The sequence below is a fragment of the Excalfactoria chinensis genome, chromosome 1, assembly GCF_039878825.1.
Source record: "Excalfactoria chinensis isolate bCotChi1 chromosome 1, bCotChi1.hap2, whole genome shotgun sequence".
Taxonomy (NCBI): Eukaryota; Metazoa; Chordata; class Aves; order Galliformes; family Phasianidae; genus Excalfactoria; species Excalfactoria chinensis.
In genome coordinates this window covers 38913222-38936780 of record NC_092825.1, presented here as the reverse complement: position 1 = coordinate 38936780, position 23559 = coordinate 38913222, and the positions used below count along the sequence as shown (strand labels likewise).

General features: G+C 35.3%; 1 protein-coding gene across 3 annotated transcripts in view; it reads right to left on the bottom strand.

Annotated features, from left to right (window-relative positions):
* Positions 1-995: 995 nt before the first annotated feature.
* Positions 996-23559, bottom strand: part of TMTC2 (transmembrane O-mannosyltransferase targeting cadherins 2) — a 243499-nt gene continuing 220935 nt past the window's right edge. For 2 of the 3 annotated variants that reach the window (XM_072335783.1, XM_072335797.1), the window contains 2 exons: positions 23278-23341; positions 996-3876 (listed from right to left, as the gene is read on the bottom strand). In XM_072335783.1, coding sequence (XP_072191884.1) covers positions 3697-3876; positions 23278-23341 — 244 coding nt within the window. In that variant the 3' untranslated portion in view covers positions 996-3696. Of the gene's footprint in view, positions 3877-14780; positions 14908-23277; positions 23342-23559 lie in introns of those variants that run through there. The other variant, XM_072335789.1, reaches the window with a different exon arrangement.

Genomic DNA, 23559 nt, shown 5'->3' with positions numbered 1-23559 from the left:
GAACACTGGAATTAAAACACAACACAGACAGAACAAGATCTCACAGAGAAGGATTTAGGGATAAGATTGCAAAATGGGAGCTCAAGCAGTTTTAGATTGTTTCCATGAGAAAGCACTGATACAGATCAGATTCTTTGCATACAAGAAACTTTGTATATGTCATCTGTCATTTCATTAAAACCTACTTAGTAAGAAATGATCATGACTGAAAGAAAACTTTGACCTTTGATAAAAATCAGGAATGATAATTGAGTTTGGAAGTCAGTGACCCAAACCCTCTCTTGTGCTGTACTTGTGTCCATTGATATTTTTCAACTGTAGAACAAATCCATCAATGCACAGCACCTAAATGCAACAGGACTAGGTAGGCAGCAGAAAACTGCTGTTGGGTCCACTGAACTAAAAGGGCTCTGTCCATGAAAGATGAAGGAAAAACTCCACAGAGGATCAAAGAAGCATTTGTCTTCATGACATCTCCTGTGTAGGAATAAGGTGGATTTTAAAATTGATCACATAACAACATAGCATCAGAGAAAGGTGACCTCAAACACTAAAAAGGCAGTACATGTAAAGCCAAGACTTCTTTCCAGCTTATGTAGACAACTACAAATTTTAGAAACAATTTATTTGAGGTCACATTCGTATAATAATATAAAAATAAATTATAAGCATAACTTATTCGTAAGCTCTTATTCCCATGAAGTTTAGAAAAAAGAATTTAAATGTAATAGTTACCATAACACTTTTGGCAAGAATTAACAATTAGAGATATCAAAATGCTTCCAGGGAACCTTTCTTAAAATATCAAATGAGTAATAAAGGTAAAAAGAATATAGAAAAAGCCAGCTACAAAACATCTGTACTTAAGCTTTATGGTTTTCTTATACCTAGAACAGCCAATGTAACTCACTACATAAGAATAATAATTGAAAAATAGAGTTGTTACAGTAACAGATAAAGGAATGCACACTGTGTTAGTTATCAATGCTTTATTATTGAAAACAAAATTGAAATTCTCTTATCTGGCACATAAACAATTATTTCTACAAAAAGGAAAGCCTACAAATCTGATAATTTATACAAATAACAGTTTTTCAAAAAATAAAATTTTAATTTAGTAAACTTGTTTTGTGCTTTTTTATTTTTTAGCACTGTCTGCAATAACCCATCATAAATCCCTGAGCAGAGAGACAGATTTTAAACATGTTTTAAATTCATCCCAAAAGAAGAAAGTTATCAAGCCCAGACTTATATTAAAAAAACATATTCAGGGACATACTTGTTAAATTTACGCTACTCCTTTTCTCTCTCTTTTTTTTCTTTTTTTCTTTTTTTCTTAAGGAAACAAATAAAAAGAGTTATCAATGCAAGCCTGACACTGCATCATACGAGTGCTCCCCCTTTCCCTATTTTGTGCAATGAATAAAAGTTAATAAACAAGAATGAGTACAAGTTGAAGGAAACATATAACATAGTGATTGGTTAAGACCAAGAAGCCATCAGAGTTTGATGGATGTTGAGTACACAGTTTTATACTGAATTCTATACATTTTCCAGAAAGTCAGTAAAGCAGGAAAATAAGTTCAAGCTACTATTGTGTTCTACCACTGGTTTCAATGATAAAGAACAAATTCAACTCTTGACCCTTCCACTTTGCTTTTCTAGCCATAACATTATTTGAGAAAAACTTGATACATTCGACAAAACTAAACAACCTTGCCCCTCCGGCCCTTATGGTAGTCCTCTTGTGAACATAGCAATATGATATTTTAGTGAGCAAGAGGAAAGAAAAGGAAACACACACTACCGCATTTTTACTATAGTGACTGAAAGAGCCATTCCTCGACCAGTTTCAGTACAGGTTTAAAATCCAAATATAATGGGAGAATGACTGAGATGGTAGAGAAATGTCCCCTTTCCCAATATGGTAAGCACACTAACCACACAAAAAATGCCAGGAAAGCCAAATTAAAAAACAAAAAACAAGAAACAATGAAACAAAACTGAAAGACTATTGCGTTAATAGCAGGTAACATTGCTGTAGTTGAATAATAAATAAATAAATACAGCAAAGTATTCTTCTCTATTGTTTCGTTGGAATGGTGCTTAGTAGTTAGGAAGAAAAAGACCAAATAACAAAACAACATTTCCTCAGTAATAATGAGGTTTTAGCAGAATATCCTGAAAAAGCTTCAGTTCAAGGTGCTCTACCACTTTAACATTACGTCTACCATTATGAAATGAAGACTGAAGCAGACATCAACAGGTCATTAAATGAAATAGTACATTTTCTTAAAAGCAATAATACTTATTCCAAAGAAAGAGAGCAGTTAACAAATGGCCTGGGGAAAAAAGAAAAAAAATAAAAAAATAAAAAAATAAAAATAAAAAAAAGAGGACTGAATCTTCAATACACTGTAATTTAAAATAAATTATTTGTACACTCATAAACTGAAGAATAAAACAGTAATTAAGCCAAGTTATTCTGAATTACAAATAAACAGAACCTCATCAGAAGCATATTTAGATATTTGACAGCTCTGCTGCTAGTATACATCAGAATACAAACAGAATTATAATATTTGGTTAGAATTTGAATAGGTAATATGTTTTTATAACACCACTATGAAAAGTAACTGGCAACCAGTAACACATTTATCCTTATCTATGATGTTTTGGATATAACCTAATCCATTCCCTTTACCTATCTTCTAGCCCCACCAATCCTATCTTCTAGTCCCTTTACCTATCTTCTAGTCCCTTTTCACTGAGTTGCTCATGAAGTCTGTGTAGAATATGCACAGACTACTATTTTCAAATCTCACTTGGATGACTTATTGCAAAAATACTGGATGCAGAATCCAGACAGTCTTTTTTTTTTTTCTAAGATGACAATCTGATCACATTCATTTGATACCAGGGCAAACATCAGTCTCACTTGTATTGCTACATCATGCCTTTTCCTTTTTTTAGATTCTGCATACACGTGTGATGTAGAATTTGGGCAATTGCTTGCTCATTTTGTCAAGACCACACCAATTTAACCATGTATATTTCAAGAGAACTGTGATAAAATAAGTTGAAACAATATGCATATTTGCAGTAAAAAAAAGAAAAAATTGAATGCCACCATCTAAACACAAACAGGTTTTAGAAAAATAAAAATTGGCCTTATAAGCCGTGAATTGGTAAACAAGTGGTCTTAAAGTGAGATACAGCAGCATTAAGACAAACTGCAAACACACCAGATTTAGCATACATTTTAATGAGTTACAGTATTTTAATGAGCTCCCATTACCCACTTTTACTCCCATATGATTTAGTGTATACTGTACAAATTCCCATTAGCGTTTCTCTGACAGTATACATTTCAAGTACCCACACAGAAGTGAGCAATACGGAATTTGCAATGATTTTTCAAATATGCCAGGACACCCTCTTTCAAGTTCTGTGGTTCTGAATCTTTTTGCAGGCTAACACCAAAGTCCTTCATGAATATCTCCATTTTTTTTTTATTTTTTTTTTTTTTAAATCTAACAATAACAACAAAAAAGGCAAAAAGCAGAACAGCTTCACCTAGCAGCAACCAAGACTTCTGAACCTTGCAGTCAAGTCTGATGAGTTCTCTGTTCAGACAACCGTATGGAAATTCTACTTATGAAGCAATGTAAGAAAAAAAGCTTAGATTTTTCTGCATCATGTCTTAGATGTCTTTAAACCTTGTTTCTCCATGATGTTCCACAGTTTGCGAAGATTGGACTGAGTGATGACATCATCAGGTTTAAGTTGAAGAGCAAGGAGGTAGTTTTCTTCAGCCTCTTTCAGTTTACCATTCAGATGGAGAATGGCTCCAAGATTCATTAAGGCAGCTGGATACTGGTACAAAAAGGAAAATGGGAAGGAGAAATATTAAGAATATTTTCATTTTTTTCTTTTCAAACAATCTTCTTCTACTTAAACAAACTATTACCTTATGTTTGCAGACTTCATGGAAGCAGTTTAGCAATTTAAGCAAATAGAGATAACAAGAAAAGATTTCTGAACAGCTGTTGTGTACTTTGTGCTTAAAACAGGGCAAATTCTGGTGTCTACAGACATAGAATTCTCCCTTTAATGAGAAAACACAGACCTCATCAAGCTTTACATGTGGTAATGTCGGCATAGCACAGCTTCCAAGAGAAAATTAAAGTAGTCCAAGAATGGATTAAAGACAGGAATTTAATTTTGAATCAACCCACTGCCAATAAAGAATTTATAATTAGTGGAAATAGTTAGCACATTGGAACTCATCCCTTTTTCCTCTGTCTTAATTATAAATAGTAGAAAATACAATCTGTTCTCAGATTATAAGGATGTTCAGGAGTCCTAGGATATCCATTTTGATTAAGGCTGTGGCATTTATTTCTTAATGAATGACTGAATACAATTTACAGTGGTGGAAACATTATTTTAATAACAAACATGTGAAAAGCTTACAACAAATTCGTGAAACTACACTAACAGATATTCCATCTTCATCTAAAAGAAAATGCTTCTTGTTTTCATTTTTTAATCCCAAGATTATTCCACTATGGAATAAAAGGCTTTTCATGACATTTAAATATGTTTAGGTGTCACTCACCAGGACTCAAGATTTGATGCCAAATGGAAACTCAGCTAGAGAGTATTATGGATGGGGATGCAAAATGCTCAAAAAGTCCTTCAGTGACAATACTGTAGGTAGGATGTCAATAAAATATGCACTAGGATGGTCTCCCAGACAAACGTATGAGGAAGGCAACCGGACTAAGAAGATTTACCTACATTCCAAACCTATTCACTAGCAAATTAAACTCATTACTCTTATTCTTCTTATTCAGCTTTCAAAAATAAATACATAAATAAAAATTTTGTCCAAAACCTAACTTTTGCAGTGGAAATACTGCTCAAAAAATACTTGACTTTTATATCCCACAAATATACTGTATTTTCTCACCTTTCTTCCTGCTTCTTTTCTCCTATTAAGATACGCATCATAAAAACTGACGAGGAACAATGAATCAAGTTTTCAGAAAAACTTGCTTTCAGAGCAAAACAAAATGAATTTAACTCTTCCTATGTAAACACCTGTAGATATTACTTTTAGTTTTAATTTATCTTAGTTAACTCTGATAGATTAATTTCCCTCATCCCAAAACAGATATTTGTTTCTACTTAAAAACAAATAAATAAAAAAAACCCCACACACATCCACACACACAAAACTACAAACAAACAAGCAAAAACAACAGCAACAAAAGAATCCAAAATAACACCCCCCCCCCACACACACCACATCCCCAGCTGGACTTTAAGATGTATTTCTTTCTATTTATTATTCTCCAAAACTTTTTCTTCAGTCACGTGCCACATAGAGAAGGAAAACTAAGCCCTTGAAATGTTAGCCTTTGCTAGAGACAACATATATTAGAAGCCACATTATCACAGTTTTCCCTTCTCAGTGACAGCAGTATATACTATTTTATAAAGAAGTAATATACTACTTAATTATACAAGTTCTAAGAGCTAACTGAAATGATATAAATTAAGAATCACAGGCCAATAGCTTCACTGCAAATGGATGGCTGTCCAAGTATCCATATATTTTATTCATTCATTTAATTTTAGACTAGACATTGTTTGAGATAATTTTCTGTATTTGTCTTAAGTAGGATGGTCCATACTCTCTAACTGTGCTACCTGTTTTTCTGATTAGAGCTTGTGATCAGTTTTTTTCAATACCTCAGTTATTGACAAAGAACTGCCTTTTTTCTCACGGTATAATTTTGTGCAGATGTAGATGGTAGACAAAATTTACAATAGATAATAATTAACAGAACATGTACCTAGAAAAACTGATATTAAGTAAGACATACTTTTAAAGTGACGATTTCTAATTCTGTAACATTCACAAACTTACTGAGAAGTAAGTTTTCTCATATGGTTTCCAGAATTTGTCTCAATTTCCTTCATGCAACACTGAAGATATGGTATGTGTATGGTACTAATTAAGTACTCTAAATAAAGTCATAAATATGACTGTACACCTACCTAAGAAAACTCTCTTGCCATGTACTTATCATCTTACTAGGGTAAGCAACAAAAATATCTAGAAGAACAATAATCTTCATGCCTTTTAATTGAGTATGAAATTTTTCAGCTTCTTTGTATCACCTCTCAATTCACAGAGGCTCAGCAAATTTTAGGCCATTAATCTTCTATGAAAATGTATCCATGCAAATAGATAATGACAGAAGCTCACATAATCCCCTTCATGCCTCAGGTGAGGATGTGCTTAGGATAGCTGAAAGACTGCTCTCTGACCTTTTAGAGAATCTGTCACCCCTAAATCTACAGTTTATTGTCAGAGTCGCAAGAATCACATTCTTCTCACAAGTATGTGAAAGATTACACTTGAGTGTCATCAGTCCCTGACAGCTATATATGACAGACTGAGGAAAGAGAGAAAGAGACATTTGCTATAGTTTTTCTTCACATACATTTTCTTTTATTAAACACAGCTGATAAAACTTTTCAGTATGTTAACAAAGGCAGTCGGCAGCTACCAGTGCAATAACAAGAGACTTGTAGCACTGTATAGTAAATGACACCACCTACTACTTCAGAGACTTGAAAGGAGAAACAGTCCTTCCTTCATTTCCTTTTAGAGACAGATGCTTTACATCAAAAAAGCTGACTGGCATTTCTATCAGGGTTATAAATGCTGTCTTTTATGTTCTATTGGGAATGATTTCCTTTATTAGCATTTTTATTGTGGTATGCTGGTTTCCTTAGTGGGTTTTTGGGGGGTAGAGTTGGGGGCTGAAGGGAAAGAAATAATGGAGTAATTAATGAAAAACAAAATAACAAAAGGCATGCCTTAGTTGCCTGAGGTGGTTTTGGTTCACACTGATGACAATTATTTCAAACTTTCTCTACACCACCAAAATAAAAGGAGAGCCTAGGGGCATGAGCGTTTTTTAACATGAATTAAACTGTTCTGTAAAATGCACTGTAGAATCCTGAAATAAATCAAAATAATTCTATGTAGTACTTCAGAATAATCTTAATATAACCAAGTACAGTATTGGAGTCACCAGCATAATGAATCTTAGCAACACAGTAGGTGCAGTGATATCTTGTTCATCTAAGGCTCCATGTACAGTAAATGCCATATTAGGAGAAAAGTCCCAAACAGAAGAAGATAATGTAAGCCTAAGTTAAATAGAGAGAAAAAAATACATACAACCTATTTTTAAAAAAAGAGCTTTTGAATGGCAAATAGCTATATCCAAGAACAGCCCAAAAGCAACCAATGAAGTTGGAAAATCTTTTCCCCAAAGTTGATCTTACAGATGATATTCATTGCTTGAACAAAGTGACAAACTCTGAGATGGAAATGCATTTTGTTGCTGCAGGTGTACTTCTAACAAAAATCATGACAGTTTATACTCCACTAGAATTACAACGGCAAGCTAGTTCTCACTTAGCAATTTTCAAAGGTCATTGAAAAGATGTTGCCAACATTTCTCTTGCTCTTAATGAATTACTTCGGTGCATAATCATGTAGATGTTTCAAAACAAACCTAGGACTGTTTAATGAATTCTGTAATCAGCATGGCAAACTTATCAAAAACACAGAGGTTAACTGTTTTGTTTTAACAGCGCAATTAAGGATTCTTGTTCTTTTAAGTACTTAGAGAAAGACAGTAAATGTCACATCTGAGTATTTCATCACAGCACTTTTGTGTAACAATGAATAAATAAAATATTTCTCTTTAGTAACTTAAGACACATTGGTGATACAAAAAATAATGAAGCAGTATGCTTCATAAAGGATGAACGCAAAGCATGGTGGACTGCCCCGCCTTATCAATAACCATGGCACAATGTGCTTTAATGCCTTATTTATCTTCCTAGCAGAATTTTTACCTGAATTTTTATTACTGGTGTTAATGCTTTAGCACAGTATAGTATTTTCTGAAGCAAATCTGAATGTGATCAAAATGTCATCAGCTCCTTTTTTATTGCTAAAGATAACTGAACTATAGAATAATTTCAGGGTGTGCCACTTTTGACAGACCTCAAAACATCTGAGTGAAACCGTGACCTAGGGGCTATCCATGATGTAAGCATACAACCTTAAAGTGTCTGAGGGAAAGAAGGATGAGGAAGTGATATCCACAGAGATAGCGGCTGCCAAGTGGATCATACTCTCCAGTGTTGTTCCACTAATACTACTAGAAATTCAGAAAAGAGACTGATACATGGACACAGACCTTTTCATAGAGGTAATCAAGTGTTGCCAGATAAGCCAAGTGACAGCTACTGCTTCCAGATACTCGTGTTTTTTAGCTGGTTCTCTGTGCTGTACAGCTGCTGAATCTATTACAAAGTGAAGTTTGCATATACTGCATCTGGCATTTTGTTCCAAAAAGCACATTAATCCTCACTAAAGCAACTATCTCCAGAAAATTGCTTGAGATGAGAACAGTAAATTGTCTAGGATCTGATAACTTGGTGGAAAAGGCATTCTGGAAAAAGATGACAGGATGTATGGCAAAACATTATGGATCAGAGAGAATAAAAAAGCGTAAAATTCACAGCTGAGAGGGATTTCCTGTGTCATCAGCCCAGACTGCAAAACATTCAGTTCTAATGTAAAATAAAAACATCAGCATCTTTCCAAACTCCTTCTTAAAATGAAGGAATGCTTTGCAACTCCTTTATGGTAGCTAAGTACATATTTAATTGCAAGTCTGCCTGTGAATGATTTCTGCAAATGCGTTTTTGTGTTGACAACTGCCTTCAGCTTAAATAGCAAAGATAGGAAATGGAGAGAAAAACATTCTCCTTGCAACTACTATTTTGAACAAATGTTCTGAACAGCACAGTTTCCACAGTTACACTAGTCAGATAAGTACCTAAACATCTTGCTGTAAAGGAAACCCATGTCCCAACCTAATTATATGACGCTGACTAACATACATTGCTATATAAATCTAAGCAACAACAAACCTGGACTCAAGAGGAGAGTGGACCCTTGGATTTAGTTTCAACATTTGTGAGTACAACAGTACTTAAGTCTGATACAGAATAGCCTCAGGTACTTAATTATATTCCATTAATGAAATAGTCTTCATTTAGTGTTCTAGTCATATTTAAATTACCAGCCTTACAAACTATTAATCTGCAGAGCAAAAGATGAACATCTTCCATATGTGTGTGTGTGTGTGTGTGCGTGTGTGTGTGTAAAATCAAAACAGACAAAATATGAAAGTGGGAAAGTAGGTAAGAAAAATACCATTTCTGTGGAATGCTGTTTATGTACTAGTCTCAAGTTAGGATAAAGGCAGAAGTAAGGACCAACATCTGGTCACCTTACCAACAGATGGTACTACATAAATTTGAGGTCATGCGGCTTTGCTTGTTGGTTGTTTTTGTTTGTTTGTTGGCTGGTTGTTGTTTTGGTTGGTTTGTTGTGTATTTATTTACTTACTTTTACATTTAGACATTTTTATCGTGACAGTCAAAGCAGATGGCACTTTCACCTGCCTTGTGCAAAGAGAATACATGTGAAAATGTTTGTGTGGATCTAATCTTGTGCACTTTTGAACACTTGAAACTTTCCTGTCTAAAATCAAAAGCTACAAGACATTTACACCTAAAAACAGAAACTGCAAAAATGAAGGGACACTTCCCCCCCACACCCTAAACCAGGATCAGTATCATTAGGGGTTGAGAGATGAGAAAGAGCACTGAACTTGGACTTGAAAAGCAGTCTATTTTGTTTTTCAAATTATCACATCAATATGGGGTATTTTAGAATCAGCGCTGTCCAGCAAATAGGGATTTTTTGTTCTATGGTTTTATTTTTTCATGTTAACATTCAGAAAATACTCAGAGTTTTAAAACCACAGTTATCCAAAACCAAAGAACCATATACTGATATGTTGTATCTTGCTGCTGGAAAGCTACCTACTACTGTCCTTTATGTATGTTCAGAGGATACTGCTTTTCTTATTGGTAAGTTAACAAAAGCATATGTTACAAATGGTAAAGGCTGCAGATAATCATAGCAGCTTGAAAAGTGCTACAAAAATGTACTTATATTTGTAATTTCTGTATATCTAAATATTTTCATCAATGGCCATGCATCAGTTGGTTTGATTTATTTGATTTCAATTAAAAAAAAAAAAAAAAAAAAAAAAAAAGCCCTCATAGTAATCACTCTTGGTTTATATAGACATCTTGATGGAAATTTTTAGATAACATACTTGTATTACCATAATAAAAGCTAAATTGGAACACATGTGATAAACATTTAATATTATGGTTGTATTAAAAAAAATAAACAAACATTTTCCAGGCCTCAAAGTGTTTTTAATTAAAATTTATAGCTTTCCATCTCAAAAGTTTTCATCAGTATACCCTATGATAATCTTACTCAATTTTCCCAATAATTTGGGATTTTATATATATAAAAAAATAATCTTCAAATGACTTAATTTTTGTTTATCAAAATCCAAATGCTCTATGATGCCTGCAATTTGATCATTTTGATACTTAGCTATGATTATAGTATGGAAATATTTGACAACTCCCTTACCTTATTTAACAAGTATCCTATGTGCTAATAAGAAATTCTGCATTCTCAGCAAGTGAGAAACTTGTTGAAAAGAAATGCCATCTGTACTACCATAGTGACAAACATAAATAGCTCAAATATTTTCAGTAACAGAAATATATCATAGTTTATTTAAACAACAAAAAGGTGTTCTTAAATGAAAATGAACCTACTAGTTTTCAGGTACTTTTCCTCTAAGCCTTGAAAACAAGAAAAAAAAAATGTCTTTGTGTTCCTCCCTAAAGACAGATCACAGAATCACAGAATTATAATGTTTAGAAAATACCTCCAAGATCGTCCAGACCAACCAATATTTACCACTAAATCGTGTCCCTTAGTAAAACATCTAAACATTTCTTCAACACCTCCAAGGATGGTGACTCAACCACCTCCCAGGGTAGCCTGTTCTAGTGCCTGAGCACTCCTTTGGAGAAGAAATTTTTCCTAATATCCAACCCAAACCTCCCCTGGAACAATTTGAGTCCATTCCTTCTAGTCCTATTGCTAGTTATGCAAGAGAAGAGACTGACCTCTAACTCATCACAAGATCCTTTCAGGTAATTGTAGAAAGTTAGAAAGTCTCCCCTGAGCCTCCTCCAGACTGAATAATTTCAGTTTCCTTAGCTGATCTGCATGAGACTCGCACTCCAGACTCATCAGCTTTGCTGCCCTTGTCTGAACATGCTCCCAGGCTTTTATTACCTTCTTGTGGTGAGGGGCCAAAAACAAAACACAGTACTTGAGGTGTGACTTCATCACCGAAGAGTAAAAGGAGTTGATCACCTCCCTGCTCCTGCTGGCTACACTATTTCTGATATAAGCCAGGATGCCACTGGCCTTCTTTTCCACCTGGGCTTACTATTGGCTCCTGTTCAGATGAGCATCAACCAACACCCCCAGGTTCATTTCTTCCACACAGTCTTCCAGCCACTCTGTCCCAAGCCTGCAGCATTGTCTGGTGCTGTTGTGGCCAAAGTTCAGGACCCAGCACTCAGTCTTGTTGAATGCTATCCTATTGCCCTTCGCACAGTTATCCAGCCTGTCCAGATAGCTCTGTAGGACCTTCAGGGTAGACTGACAATTCCAGCTTGTTGTCATCTACAAACTTACTGAGGGTGCACTCAAACTACTCATCCAGGTCATCAATAAAGATATTAAACAGGACAGTCACCAGAACTGACCCTTGGGGAACACCACTCATGAATGGACACCAACTGGCTTTAATTCCATTTACGACCACTCAGGGCCCAGCCCTTCAGCCAGTTTCCAGCAAAGAGTTTACCTGTCCAAGGGATACCAGCTTTTCCAGAAGAATACTGTGGGAGACAATGTCAAAGGCTTTGCTGAAGTCTAGGCAGACTATGTTAAGTGTCAAACAAGGCTTTGCATCTTTAGTTGACAAGTGTAGTTAGGTGAATTAAACACTAAAAAACTAGGTTAACATTGATATTGCTGTATGTTTTCCAAAACTACTTAGTTATTTGTAGCTGTAAGGTAAAGCATTCAGATTTTCACACTTTACACTGCGTAAACCGTTATCTAACTTGATAAGCTTGCTCTGAGCATGAAAAATGAGAATCTCAAAGATTGACCCAAGTCTTACGTGATGCTCATTCACAGAATCACAGAATCACAGAATTATCAAGGTTGGAAAAGACCTAGAAGATCATCCAGTCCAACCATTACCAATACTTCTCAGCTAAATCATATCCCTCAACACAACATCCAAATGTTTCTTGAACACTCCCATGGTTGTGCCCCCAGTGGCGCAGTGGTTTAAGCTGCTGCCTGCGGCACTGGAGGGCCCGGGTTCGAATCCCCCCTGTGGCGCAGGGGTAGAAGTGCCACTTCGCTACACAGAGGGCTCGAAACCCGGGAGTTGGACTCGATGATCTCTAAGGTCCCTTCCAACTCGCATGATACTATGATACTATGATGGTTGGTGACTCCACCACCTCCCTCGGCAGTCCATTCCAGTGCCTGACTACCCTTTCTGAAAAGTAATATTTCCTAATGTCCAGCCTGAATCTGTGAATCTATATAATAATAATAATAATAAATAATAAAGAAGTGTGATATTACAGCTTTACAGAAACAGGAAAAAAGGTACAGAAAAACGTAGGTTAGGCACTGCAACACGTTTTAGGATGAACTTAAACCTTCATTCTAGCCCTTCACAGACAATTTCTGTTAACCAACTTTCCCTAGACAACAGAACAAAACATTTTCCCTCTACAGGCAGTAATTTAATTACTGGAAAAATACAACTGAAGTCTATTGAAGGAAGTGAGACAATTTCCATAACAATAACTACTTAGCAATTGTGTCTGAAGGTATTTTTGAATTGGTCAAATAATCCATCTTCAGCAAATAGAAATGTTACCAAGGCATATACAAATATGATACATACATACATTTCATTCATGTACAAATGAAAATGAGATCCCTAACTTTTTAAATAAACAACAGAACTCTTCAGTGATGTCTTCATTACACAGTTGACAGAACTGCAAAGGTTGAAAACATCTTGTTCATAAAGAACAAGATTGCAAATCTTTTATTTATTTTTTTTTTATTTTTTTTTTTTTCCTTCCCCTTTGTCCTTCATCTGGCTCCTATCACTTTCATGCCTATTGCACAGAGCAAACAGGTTTTGCCCACTCTCTGTTTTGGCTGCTGTTCTGAATTACAGTACTCCATACATTTCATATGAATGCAAGCCTTACTTTTTGGCAGCCAGTAACCTGCAGGTGTTCCCTGTACAGTGTTTAGCAATTAAATCCATAGTACATATTAAAATTATTAACTTACAGGGTAAGTGCAAGGATTTAATTTTGATTCTTACAGCATTAAGATTTTAATGCTATAGTTCGTAAAATACAGTCTTTTCATTGCTAATAGTGAGGCCACTGGACACTAATCACTTGCTAGGCTTTTACAAGATTGTGACTTGTAAAAAATAAAGCTACTTACAACTAAAACAGCCTTATTTACTACAACTGATCGATGGCATGTACATTTACAGTGTTTTCTAAGTAATTAATATCAATTACAGCAAGTGTTCAGTGTTAGACCTACACACACTACTCTGGAAGTCTGCACTTAATAATGCATATGCCAATAACTGCTGTTTAATGAACATCAGGTTTCTGTATTTTACCAACTATATTTTTAAGAAATGTACACAATAATTAATATTTGCTTTTTTAAAAAAAAAAAATAATGATTTATTATTTCTTAAGGCATGGGAGGGCAATTTACACATGTTAAGGAAAATCGTAGTTCAGTTTCAGCCTCTGAAATTCAGCATAAAAAATTACTCATTGAAACTACGTGCTTGCCTGCCCCAGAGAGTTCTCTGCTGACTGGAGTGGACAATCAAGTAAAGACATCAGAAAGTATTTTCTTCATCTGTCATGGTAAAAATAACCAATTTGTGAATTAACTAGCAAGAAAATCAATGTAACTTTAGAACAGAAGTTCTCAAACAGAATTAAAGAAGAAAAATTTGCTGATCTTTCAAATATGATAAAAATAAGTTTGATAATGTTAAGTATGTAAATGGAATCAGAATAAAAAGCAATACAGTAAAGAACGTCTGAGTTACAGAAACCATTCACCAGATAACCACCATAAATACATCATTCATTCATCCCAGAGTACCTAAGAGGCAGACAGCAAAATTTCATCTGGAATTTAATATAAGGTTTTTTTTGTGTATTTTCTTTTTTTCTGTTGTTATTACATTAGACAAGATTTCCAGTCTGTAATTTTCTTCATTGAGTTTAAAGCAGCTTGGGCCACTGGCACAGTTACAAACTATAATGTCAGGTAAAAGCTACATACTGTTAGGGGAAGACAATTTTTACTGAAACACCTTAGGAATTAGTAAGGCTGCCTAGACTTCCATTGCCTGACTACCCTTTGGTGGAAGATACATTTCAAAACGACAGGTACACTTAAATGCATATTCGCTCTCCAGTAAAACTAACCATAGTGAATAGAAGCATATAAGCACAGCACTGATCAATATACACTGATACAGAATGTCTCAAAAAAAGTGGCTGTTCTTTGGAGGAAATGGAAAGCTACCCATTCTCTCCCCACTGCTTCTTCTCATTAGCATACTTCTGACCTCTAGACTCTAACTTTCCTAGGGAGAAATAAATTCAGGCTGGTACTGAATTTACTTCTAAAGACAAATCACAAGAAAATGACTTCAGCCACCCACATCTCCAGCCCACTGCCTTCTTCCTGACAATCTGTAAACACACAAAACAGGGAGATCTCAGACCTAATACAGTTGCATTGTAGAACAGTTTTTTTTTTCTCTAGACTATCTCTTGTGTATGCTACAGGGGGAATAGGGGAACAAAAACAGTTGCATCAATACCATCTCATGAAACACAAACATGAATTCTCCAAAACTTACAACAAAAAAGAAACCAAACATTCCAACATATCTTAGAACTACAGACAAGGAAGAAAATTAAGAATTTATTCTTTGCAAAACATCCTACTGAGAATGTAGTACTGCTGAGTTTACTGAATGAGCATTAAAAACACTTCCTTGTAAGTTCTAATTACATAATAAATTGTTTCCAGAATCAGCGCTAGAATACTCTATTAGGAAAAACCTTGCTGGATTCTCTTTTAATTGAGTTCAAACAGATGGTTTAATTTCTGAAATGCTAATCTACTGCTGCAAATTCTGTATGTCATGGCACTTTGCTTTTGATCGACAACAAGGGCTACATTTACACTGAAAAGCCAATCTTGCTCTCTCCAGGAATTCATGCAGACGGCATAGTATCCTCTGCTATATTACTATGAGCCTGTGAATCACAGTGAATTGTACAGGTCTATCCATAATGTATCATTTTATCTTCCAAGATTTGAGCAAAGAGACTGTGTCTTCACAAACTACTGCCTCCCGCCACCTCAAAGTACAATGATTCCTTTTTTTAATATCAAGGGTGTCCAACCTTTTGGCTTGCCTGGGCTGCACTAAGTGAAGAGAAACCATACTGGGCCACATAGAGATTTTTTATGAAATTTTGCTTTTTCTGTACTCCTTCTTTGAAAACAGTTGTTCTCAAACGTACATTCTGCCTAGAAGCAATGACATGAATAAAGCATTACTGTGAAACGAAGAACACATGATCAATTTTTTTCTTGAGTTGAATACCTGACAAGAACTCTATACATGCAATTGAGAATTTGCAGGCAGTGTATTTACGTCGATTGAAAATGGGAGTCATATATATACAAAAGTATCTAGGTAGGTGCCTGGAAACTAAAAATAATGAACCTACATTTCTGAGTATGTAAGCTAACTGTTTGAAAATCTATACATTAAGATGAATTCCTAGTTGTTTGCATTACTTTACTTGAAGAAACCAGTAACAATAGAGCCCAATTTATGTTTCACATGGGAGAAGCAAAGAAGTAATTCTAAACAAGTCAACATTGTTACACCAATGTAAGCAGAGAAAACAAATGCATTTTCCTTTCAGTCATTCAGAACTTATGCGGACAAAATACTTATCTATTGATTACAAAGATTTAGAACAAGTTATTCTTGATGAGAAAGAAGAAGCAACTTAAGGACATTTTCATTCTAATTCCCAGTTTTGTCCATTACATGGAATGAGCCAACTGATCTCAGATATTTGCATATTTAACTGCTTGCATAGTTGTAAGAAAAGAGTACAAAAGAGCTTCCTATAATGGAATACTCATGAAACTGAAGAAGACAACTGTAATAATATGATTTTCACTTTCCTTCCACGTATCTTAAAATGAAATAGATCGCAATATCCAGAACCAGTCTGAAGTATTCCAAAATCACCCAAAAGCACATTCAATCTTTGTTCTCACAGAGCTACTAGCATGCATGAGAAAACACATACAGACTGTTCTGGGATAAGGCTATAAGATACACTTTTGTATTTCCCAAAGGAAATTCAGTGTTTTCCACAGATGAGTAAGTTGGTTTTCAAATTATACTACTCATCTCGATATTGCGCTCCAGTATTACAGGTAAATATCCCCACTCCAGTAGTTTGTGTTCTTTCTTCGTCCCCCGACAGACATGAGAGGGATGGAAAATGCTACATGTTTTATTTTTTTATTTTTTTTAATGTATGCCAGTTTTTTTTGTTGTTGTTGTTGTTTTTTTTTTTTTTCTTTTTTTTTCTTTTTTTTTTCTTTCTGAAGGTGGGAAACAAAAGCAAAAACACTTTAAGATTCAGAAAAACAACCCCTATGCAGGGCTTGTCTCGAAGCTGAAAAAACTAAATGTCTTTAAAATACTTAAGAGGTCAATAAGCAAAGGTAATTGTTAGTACAGATAGAACTATTTAGTTCATAAGAAAGACCACAGTTTCCTTCCAATAATTAGACAGAGGCAATGCACCTCCCTTGCACTTAGCTGCAGACAGGAATGAGCAGAGCATAAGGACTTGGAATGGCTGAAGCACAAATCCCACCACAAGAAAAAAAATGTGGGCCCCAAGTCTAAACAACAGTTTAGAAGGTTTCTAGCTTTGGAGCCACAGAGAGAGAGCAAGTACTGATAAGCTCCTTACATGGAGGAGTATGACTATTGCTGTGAAAGTACTGAAGGCTATTCCTACCTGAAATGAAGGACAGATTATATGAAGTAATTATTAATTATCTGTAATTCAACCCATTTGCACAACCTTTGGGCTAGCTGAGCCTTCTGCTAGGAAGGTTGTCATACCTATTTTCATATCAAACCTCAGAGCCAGTCTTCTAACTGTCTGTCAAAGGAGATATTCCAACCAATTTGCAACAACCAGAAAGTGGTGCCCTTTTTTCTCAAGGTGTTTTACTGTCTCTTCTCCCTATGGAGCTAATCCATAGCTAAGCTACTTACCCCTATATCTATTGTAAATCAAGACACTAGGACCTTGCCATCTGGAAGTACAATTCACATGTCATACCCATCTTCTCATTAGGAAGCCATGGTATACATTTTGTCCCTGAAATTTTTGTATGCCGTATAACAATTGATTCAGTCTTCACAAAGCAACAGAGCAGGAAGAGAGAAGTTTACTTATAACTTCAACAGAAAAAAAAGAGACAGTTTCAGCAGTTCAAGAGTGACGCTGGACTGTAAGGAATCCACAGCCACTCATGGCATCGAGGCAGAATGTTTTTTATGCTTGAGAGGAAGATTTACACAATGTGAGCCTTAGCAACAAATAGTGCTGCTAGGGAGATGCTGGAAGCAGCTCAGAGGGCAGGCAGACAACCAGCAGAAGCTACACCTGCTCCATATGGCTCACTTTCATATTTGCTGTAAAAGCAGACACAAGTCAGTTCCTGATACTACCTAAAAATAGGACTCTGTGATTATTCCTTGGAATAAATATACAAACATATAAGACTGTCATGTTGCCGTAACCTTGAATAAGCAAATAAACTTACAAAAGAACATTTTAGAATGAGGATTCTTAACTAGGAATTTCGTGAATTTTGTGAGTCACCAACACTGCATTCAGCTCTGGGTTCTTCAACATAAGAACCTGTTAAAGCAGGTCCAGAGGAGGATCGCAAGGGTTGGAGCACCCCTTTTGTAAAGAAAGGATGAGAATGCTGAGATTGTTTAGGCTGTAGAGAAGAAGATGCCAGGGACATCTTATAACATCCTTCAAGTACCCAAAGGGGAACTACAGGAAAGATGGGAAAGGATTCTTCATCAGGGATGTTGTGTTAGAACACAATGGTAATGGTTTTAAAATAACAGAGGGTAGATTTAGATGAGATTTTAGGAAGGCATTCTTTACTATAAGAATGGTGAGACACTGTTGGGATTCAAGAAAGAATATTCAGAGCAGAAACTGCAGAGCAAGATAAACAGCATATGAAAGCAGTGCTGAAAACCAAGGACACTTCCAGAAGAGAAAAACAAAGTCAAGTAAGCTTTGTGATCCCCCTTCCCCCCCCCGAACTGGGGGAAGAGTGCAATGACTCTGACTCTGATTGGATAAGCACCTGCATGTAAGGTTAAGGGGTGTTTGTGGAATGTTTTGCTGACATGTAAAGGCAGGTGAGAAAGTTACAAGAGAAAACTTGTGAACGTATATAGGGGATGACTGAACCTGCAATAAACGGTTGGATCGTTTACATCTCAGTCCACATCTCAGATGGTGCAAGACACTGGAATAGGTTGTCCTGAAAAGCTATGGATGCCCCATCCCTGGAATTTTTCAAATCCAGATGCGTGGCGTTAGTTTCAAGCAACCTGATCTAATGGGAGGTGTCCCAGTCCACAGCTGAGGGGCTGGAACTAGGTGATTTTTAACGTCCCTTTCAACCCAAGTCATTCTGCATTTCAATGCTTTAAAGGTATTAATAAATGATATGGAAATAAAATGTGCATGGTTTCTGAAGATGACTGTGTCAGCTTTGTCTGTACCATGCTCTTGAGAACTTTGGGCAAGACACCTCAACTGGGTATGGATAACGGAGACTGGGCAGATCTTTTTAAATGAGCTGCAGGAACAATAGATACATCACTGGTGCAAGATTTACAATATCTGTGGAGAAGTATGAGCAAAAGATTGCAAAGTGTGGAACTGTGCTTACTTTTCCTCAATTGAGGATCAGCTGCAGACTGCTCAAGAATCAATAGTACACAATCTATCTACCATCAGCTGCAGAACTAATATAGCAGGAAATCTGACAAGCTTTATGAAAATTCTCCTTGGTAAAACCCAGATATACCTTTAATGATGCTGGCAAAATGTATTAAGGCCATCTCTTTCACATTTACCCAAGCTAAAAGAGCAAATAACTAAACATTTAGGAGGAAGTCACGTAGGGAAATCTGACATTGAAACATCTAAGGAAAGAATCACAATAAAGCACAATTTGGTCACATATGTTTCAACATAAAATCCAGCATCTACTTTATTTTTTAAAGATGTATGTACTACAGGAAACATATTGACTTTTCAAGACCTTGCCACAAATATAAAGCATATATACCATAAGAAGGCACCAAAAGCATTTTATCAAGAAGAAAGCTACAAAAAAATACTCAATTATCTGGAAATCACTAGTGTTCTTCTTTCAGCTGTTGAACAGCTTAGTGTAAGCCTGGAGACTATGACACAAAATCTGTGTTCTAGTGCTAGGACAAAATCAAAAGAAGCACTTGTAGAAACTGCTTTTTAATATGATATTGTGTTAACTGATTACATAAACCCTTCAAGTCAAGAAATAGTTTAGCCCCTCACACCATGATTAAACCATCTAGTGGAAATTATATTTATTTTGCTTATAAGTACATTTCTCCTTTCCCCTTCATTCTATGTGTGTGTCTTTATATATGTTGTTACAGTAAGACATTTAATCAAGCCCTTTTGAAGTGGTAGAGTGGAAACAGCTGTTTCTGACAATGTGTCGATGATATGGGGCTTAAAGCTGTCATGAGGTCCAGATTGCAAGCAGCACTAATATGTGGTTGGGATGGCAGTGACTTGCAGGTCATGACAACTCCTTGAGGAATGCTTCTAAGCCAATCAGCTCAAGGTAGTGGCTCAAAGTCTTAAGGCTCTAGTGAGCTCTCTTTCATTTAATGCTCTTGAGGTCACACTTCAAAGTGCTCTTTTTTTCTAAAGAGCCAGTGGCTATGTGTGGGGGTTCTAGAGCAGCTTTTAAAAGATTGGTTGCTTCAAGTTGGAACTTAAAAAATTATAAATGCAGTTCCATTACACAAAGGATATCTTAAAACTTCAATAAAACCTGAAGCTTACATCAATATCTCACATTCTTGTAAAGAATGATAGTTTAAAAACAGTTTCTGGATGACTTATTTTTCCACAACAAAGTGAGCTTAAGGTTCACATTTCAGAGTGCCTAACAACTAATTAAAACAATTTTCTGATATAGGAACATTACAAGACATAGAGCACCTAGAAACCATCTGTGAATATAGACTTTCCTCAACAGTATTCCCACTCAGATCACTTACTGTAGAAATGCCTGTCTGTCTGAGAAACCCAAACTTTCATTTCTGTATGCAACAGTATTTGTTAAAATTAGACTAATGTGATGAACATCCATCCCAGCCAACTTTGCTAGAATGGACACATATGTGCTTCTTATTAAGAAGGCCCTAAAATGTTTTTGTTTTGACAGCGGTAAACACACACTGTGGTATACATTTTTCAGAAAATAGTCCAGGGACTAGGGAAAATAATCTCTAGGTTACCTATAGAGTTGAAGGAAGAAAAGAGAGTCCTGTAAGAAATTATTCATAGCAAATAAAAGTAGACTTCTCTGAACTGCTTCCTAGATTCCTCTTTCCTCTTTGGCTCTCCAGAGGAATGTCAACTCTGTGAAGTCTACTTGGAAATAAATAAACAATCTTGAAAATGCTTGCCTTTTCACTGAAGTTCAAGAAAAACAATTCCCATCTCCACAGAAGTACTATATCCCATAAAAAGTACTGCTCTCTAAAATTTGACTGGATGCTTTCAAAGAGGATAAATACTTATCTAATGTAAATACAGCCAATCACAAAAATTTTTGAGAACAGTTGGATCTAAATCCAGAATAAGTGTAGTAGTCAGATTTAAGCAGCTTAATTTCAGCTGCTGCTGCTGTTATACTGAAGTGCTGCAATCCTTATGCACTGCAGAATGGAGTAGCCAAAAACAAAGATGTTAAAATGAATATACTTATATAATAATTATAACTAATCTGTGCTGTTTTCAGTAGTTTCTTTACTGCATACAACCTTTTTCAAATACTTTACTCATTGTATTACAGCTTTCCAGTATCTTTACATCTTATCAGAATTAATTCAGTGGTGAGTGAATCACCAACACAACAAAAATATAATCCATATTTTCTTTCTTAAAAAAAAAGGCTTGCATGTTCCAGAGAATTTTCATTTCTCCTGTAACTAAAGACTGCTGTGTTTTTGTTGGTTTTTTTGTTTTGTTTTGTTTTTTGGTTTTTTTTAGGGTGTTTTTAGTCTCCTTAGTCACAATTTCTACAAAAGTGGATTGACTGAATAAGAAAGTGATCCAGACATAAAGGCATATTAGTTGTTCACTGCTGCAACCCAGTCTCAAGACACTGAAATAGAGGAAAGCTTGCTTAGGAGACAAATGTAAGTATGGAGATTTTGCTGTCTGGAAAAAACAACAACAACAACAAAACCAACAATGAAATGGCCAACTAACTAGTTCTGAAAGTCATAACTCAGGAAATTATTTATGATAAAATAAGGACCAGACTGAGGTCAGTATCACATGGCAATCTCTGTACTTTGCCGTACCACAACTTCATTTCCTGTGTGTGTGCAGTTTAGTCCCCAAAGCCATTGTGGGTGTTTTGAAGTTGAAGCATCCGGAATTTGCTAGGACCTCACTGTAACAATTAACAGGGACACAGCCCCAGAGTTAGAGTGCTAACACTAGATTTGGTTAATGAAGGTTTGGGTGATAATCTGAATTCCCTTACTAGCAGTAAAACACTGAAGAGTTTGAAGCAACTTTTACTGCTACTAAAGCTAATATTTCATTGTACAGATATTAGTGATATTAGATATTACAGAATATGCTATATTTGCAAAGAAATGGATATAAGAAATTGTAAATCTGACTATTGTTTCTGGCTGTACTAGTTGCCTATCTCTCAAGAGCTAGGCACTGATCTAATTCTAAAGAACAACTGACAATTTAGGTGTCTTGGTACCGCAAATAAAAAAGAAGTTATAGCAGAGAAAATGAACATCAACTTAGGATTCAACTTAGGACCTGGTGGAAGGTTATTTTGGGGTTTTAGACCTGAAAATTCTTTTTAAAGACTTTTTAGTTTTAAAACTTTTTTTTTTTTTTTTCTTCCTGAAATTACTAACATCTTTTCAAATCAAGCATTATAGACTTCTATGACAAGAATGTGTTCTATATTTCATTTATATACAAAGCACGAGGTTTTAAAAATAAATTCTGCCTCTTTTAGACCCACAGTACTTGAAAATAACATTTTTATTTTTTTTATCCCTTTAGTTCCTAATGCAGTAAAAAAGGTAATGAGCTTTTATTTTTTGTTTTCCAAAAAAGAGCTTTTACATGCACATATTTCCACTTCACTGAATAAACATTTATTTGTTTTTGTACTTCAACCTTAGAGGAACTATCTCTGAAGTAAAATCATTAAGTTTCTTGATCAACAATGTTTGCCAGAAGTTCAAGAAAGAGGACAAGTCTTAAAGGTTATTATTTAAAATGCCTTAAATAATTGCAAAATAGCCTTTCATTTTCTTTTTATTAGAGAAAATAGACAAAATTAAGAGAGTTTTCCAAACTTAACACATTTAAAAGTAGACAAAGAAATCTAAATCTATAAATCATTTTAAAATGTTAGCCAAGTACAATCTGTTGTTAGAATACTGTATCAAGACAAAACAAAAGAATGGTGATTTTTCTAACAAATTAACAGCTTTATCTAACTACCCTATAGTTAACCACTAAAAAAAATATGTATGATACAGGCCAAGAGGTCAAACACCAGCAAGAAGTCTCTCCTCAGCAAAAAACAGTTCATTCATCTGTTTAAGTAATGGATATCATAAAGAAGGGACTTACATTAGGTCTTAATCCTGCTGCCATTTCATAATACTTCTCAGCTTCTTCATTAAGACTGGCTTGTCTATCAGGACAGAAAAAAAAGCACATAATTACATCTCCATATACAAAAGCACACCTAAAAAAATTCTGCAACCATTTCCTACTACTTAAGGATACTAGCATAACAAATACATAAAATATGGGAATCTTTCTGACTGTATTTCAGAATATCCATTACGAACATTTTTGTGCCTTATTTTCTTCTTAGCTCTGAAAAGGTATTAGTACACACTGGAGTAC